The sequence below is a fragment of the Rhagoletis pomonella genome, unplaced genomic scaffold (assembly GCF_013731165.1).
Source record: "Rhagoletis pomonella isolate Grant_MI unplaced genomic scaffold, Rhpom_1.0 Rhpom_scaffold_00002, whole genome shotgun sequence".
In the NCBI taxonomy this organism is placed as follows: domain Eukaryota; kingdom Metazoa; phylum Arthropoda; class Insecta; order Diptera; family Tephritidae; genus Rhagoletis; species Rhagoletis pomonella.
This window is the reverse complement of record NW_023458556.1, coordinates 54,878,407-54,882,918: the sequence shown is the minus strand read 5'-3', so window position 1 is coordinate 54,882,918 and position 4,512 is coordinate 54,878,407. Positions and strand designations below refer to the sequence as shown.

The window sequence follows — 4,512 nt, the reverse complement described above, 5'->3', positions numbered from 1 at the left end:
AAGGGGGCTATATGTTATAGTGGTCCGATTCTTCCGGTTCCGACAAATGATTAATACATTATAAAAATACACCCACCTACCAAATTTCATCCGGATATCTCGAAAACTGAGGGACTAGATTGCATACAAACAGACAGACAAACAGACTTATAAACATCGGACCAAAGTTATAATACCATTTCATGCTCATGAAAGGTATAAAAAGCACTCCTAGGTCCTTAATATTACTAACCGGCTTTAGTTTAGAACCAGAAATATGTATGAGCTTATGGTATTACACTTTTATTTTTGAAAAACCCAATTTAAATTTCGTTTCCTGTCGGCAATTCGAATAGAACAAATTGGAGGAGAAGCTTGGCGAAACACTAACATATGTGTAAGCGCCAATCAATTAATTCATTAATTAATAATAATAGATTAGCGCTTACAGCATATGTTAGTTTTTGGCCGCGCTTCTCCTCCGATTTGTGGCGTGCGCCTTGATGTTGTCACACAAAGGGGACGGATCTACCGTTTTACGCCGACTCCGAACGGCGCTTGTATTTTTATGAGAAACTGTTTTTCATGGCAGAAATACGTTCGGAGGTTTACCATTGCCTGTCGAGGGGCGGCCGCTAGTAGAAAACAGTTTATATTTTCTTTTGTTTTTTTTTGTTAGTCGGAAACTGGGCTCGATCCCATACCTTGTGGAATGTTAGTGCGCACTTCTAACCACTACACCACAGCGGCCGCACAACTATGTGAATATGTACATATGTATTAAAACTGTTAGAGCACAGAGAATAGATACCGATTTGCACTCTCTCGTTATATTTAATGCCAATTTGTATACATATGTATGTATGTATATCATAGTTTACATTTACGTGTCGATTGTTTACTGGAAGAGAAACATTACACTTAACTTACAATGTTCTTTGCATTAGGTAAGTAAATAGAGGTGGCTGCTACTACTCATTTAATTTTGTTTAAACAATTATGGTCTGTAGGAAAAACCATTATTGGTGTGTAAAATCTTTGCTCCCGGTATGGACAAAATCTGTGTTAACCGTCACGCGTAAAGCAAGACGAATTCAGAAGTGTGTAGTACAATTGAAAATAAATCTAATCAGCTCCTCTAATAACACTGCTCGTTGAGATATCTCTCAAAATCATACATATTTATGGGCCCATTAAGTTCAAATTTGTAGCAGATCGAGCCGTTCGCGCGAAATTATCGTATGTGGAACTCTTTGATGCAAATTTGCTCTACACCCCACACCCCCGGGTCGCATTACATGGCAAAATATTGTAACCCTTATAGTTGCGCCAAAAATTTACTGTACATTTTATTGTATGTTAAAATGTATTTTTCTTGTGAGCGAAATTATCGTTTGTGCTATACAAAAATAAAGTGATTTAAACGTTGTAATAAGAGCTCAATCAGTTACCGAGGAAAATTCGTAGACCGTAGACCAGCGCATGAGGGTGAAATTGTCGTCACGGTGCTCTGGAAAGGGTCTATCAATAATTGCACTAAAGTCCACCATCGTCAACGGCGGCATCAATGCCTGTGGAGAACTGAAATACCCTATTTATTGTTTATTCGGGCGGGGTATGCGTTCGCGAAAGGATCTGGAAAATTTAACGGTTACCCTATAAACTGAACAGCTACGGTTTAAGTTTTCTTAAAGTCCTTTGGTATAAGTTATTTACTCAACACAGTTAGCAACCAAGAAATTTAACAAAGCTATTGCTATTCAACAGTAAAAAAATCTTTTTAATACATTTTTCGATTACTTTTAAAATTACTTAGAGGAGTGGAACTCGAAAAAAATCAATTACATTTTCAATTCCTTTCAAAGGAATTGGAAAAAAATCAATTAAATTTTCAATTCCTATTCAAATGGAAAACATTTTAGAAAATTTTAGAAGTACATACATAGAAAAACTCTCTTTTCAAAGATTTCGTTTCTGTCACATACGATAATTTTGAAAAAGGGGTCGATATATTAATTACAAGGAAAAAATGAATTTAACAACAATTACTCTAGGTGTAAAAGGGAACTTATACCTTCAAGTGCCCAAACGTGATAAATCACCTTCACACCGGATTTCTCTAATATCGTGAGAGCAAAAGACGAATTAGTGTACAACATTTTCCAGAGCATCGTAACGAATTATCGAAGTTACTCATGGTTAAGCTGGAGAACCATTCTAGCGGCTGAAGATGCCCAGGTAAACACCAGAACAGCAGCATTATAAACTGAATCGAAAGTAAAATAGTGACAAACAAATTCATTTACTCCGTGATATACCAAAGTGAAGGATTGATTCTCCCAACGGAATTTCTTTTGTTCCCTAGATATTCCTGGAGCCCCTTAAGTTATAATAATATACATAAATTAACACTTAAATACCTTTCTTTTAGTTCCAATAAAATTTCCCACGTCTAAACTTCAATTACATAATAACCCGGCGATTACATTGGAATGCAATTCTACAATTCAGGAGAGTGTCATAGTTGTTGTTTCATTACATGTATGTCGTTCAATTTTTAATGGCTAACAAGACGCTTAGGGGGTTCTCAAGTATCATAAGAGACGCATAATAAATTTTCTGTCTCACCGAAAAAAATATTTCTTTGTAATATCGAATGTTGTAAATATCTAAATATACATATATTCAATTGTTAAGACATAAGAAATAAGAAATACGTTGAATTCAAGATGAAAACTTTGGTAGTGTTCACTCAATTGCACTCCCTTTTTCTTACTGGGTAGCTTTCACAGAAATGCTCTCGCAAATGCATGTATGAATGTATGTACATATGTAAGTGCGAATCTTATCATAAACAACACTTGTTGCATTAGAATAAATGTTTATAAAAAGAGGCGCGCCGTAAGCAATTAAACTATACATGCAATTTTGCTAAACAGAGTCGTGCCGAACAGACGTGTCGCAAGTCTCAGTTTTTAGTTAACATAAAATAACTAGTGCTTTAGTTCTAACGAATCGCTGCATAATTTTTGTCAATTTACGATCTGCGTAATAAATACATAAGTAGAGTGTGAAAAATGACAACCAATTTTATAATCAACGGTACACCCTATACAGGTAAGAATATTTGATGTAAGTCTGTCCAATAGCATTGCCTCACAAATTTACTACGCAGCTAAGCTGTCCGATCTGCCATCGGATATTACTTTGAACACCTTTATTCGAGAACATGCGGGCCTGCCGGGTACTAAATTTATGTGCCAGGAGGGCGGATGCGGTGTATGCATTTGCGTGGTTACAGGTAAACACCCAGTCACAGCGGAAATTCGTACGTGGGCCGTCAACTCAGTAAGTCGTAATTTAACAGGGTTTACACAAATATGTACTATGTATATTAGAAAGTGAAAGAAAAAAAAAATTTGCCCTACACGCTGAGTCTAAAATAATTTGGCAAGGCAATTTCGAAAAATTGTTTTGTTTTTGGCCAAACGTATGCAAGGGTCACCTTTTTACATTTTTCGTCGTACCTTCGAAATTTAGAGATGGATCTTAAAGTATGTTGGATCGATGTTGTTTGTCTCGAGGAGCTCTTTTTTGACTTAAAAGTTGATTGATCTCAAGTACCCGTTCTAGTACTTACACACCAGACCTCAATACTTATTACTCTAACGTACCACCCTAATGCCAGTAAATAAAAGCTCATCAAATATCAGTAACTTTTGCTATGGAAGTATTTCTATTATTTCAGTAGAACTATTAAAAAAAATTGTATTGCTGAATGTGGGTGCCACTGTAAAATAATAAATTTTTTTTCCGAAATTGCCTTGCAAAAATACTGTAGACTCAGCGGTGTACGGCGAACTTTTTTTGTTGGCTTATGAAGTGTTGTTGTGTACAATCTTATGCTTAGTTTTGAAAAAAAACCAAAACAAAAGTCAAGTATTTATGTTAAACCCAGTAAAAAATGCATTCCCCCTATTTAAAGTGCTTGACATTGCTGAGTACCTGCGCCGACTGGGAGATAACCACTACTGAAGGCATTGGCAACAAACGCGAGGGTTACCATCCAATTCAGCAGCGCTTGGCCAAGATGAACGGCACCCAATGTGGTTATTGTTCGCCTGGTTTCGTGATGAATATGTATGGCTTGCTGAAATCGAAGGGCAACACAATTACCATGGAAGAGGTGGAGAATTCATTTGGTGGCAACATTTGCCGTTGCACTGGCTACCGCCCCATACTGGATGCCATGAAATCTTTTGCAGTCGATAGCAATATTGAGATACCCGATGAATGTCGTGACATTGAAGACCTGAGCAATAAAATGTGCCCGAAGACTGGCGTTGCTTGTAGCGGCGCTTGTAATGGCCTGAAAAAACGTTCGCCGATCGAATATGACGATGGTGGTCAATGGTTCTGGCCAAAATCATTAGCTGACGTGTTCTCTGCCATCGACCAATCAAATGGCTCCAAGTATATGCTTGTTGCCGGCAATACTGCTCATGGCGTTTTTCGTCGAGATGGTGCAATTAA

At 37.1% G+C, this 4,512-nt stretch overlaps 1 protein-coding gene across 1 annotated transcript in view; it reads left to right on the top strand.

The window, feature by feature from the left end:
* Window positions 1-3,056: 3,056 nt before the first annotated feature.
* LOC118753795 (xanthine dehydrogenase-like) overlaps window positions 3,057-4,512 on the top strand; it is a 1,937-nt gene continuing 481 nt past the window's right edge. The window contains exons 1-3 of the mRNA XM_036488672.1: window positions 3,057-3,096; window positions 3,155-3,327; window positions 3,965-4,452. Of these exons, the coding sequence (XP_036344565.1) occupies window positions 3,057-3,096; window positions 3,155-3,327; window positions 3,965-4,452 (701 nt within the window). The remainder of the gene's footprint in view (window positions 3,097-3,154; window positions 3,328-3,964; window positions 4,453-4,512) is intronic.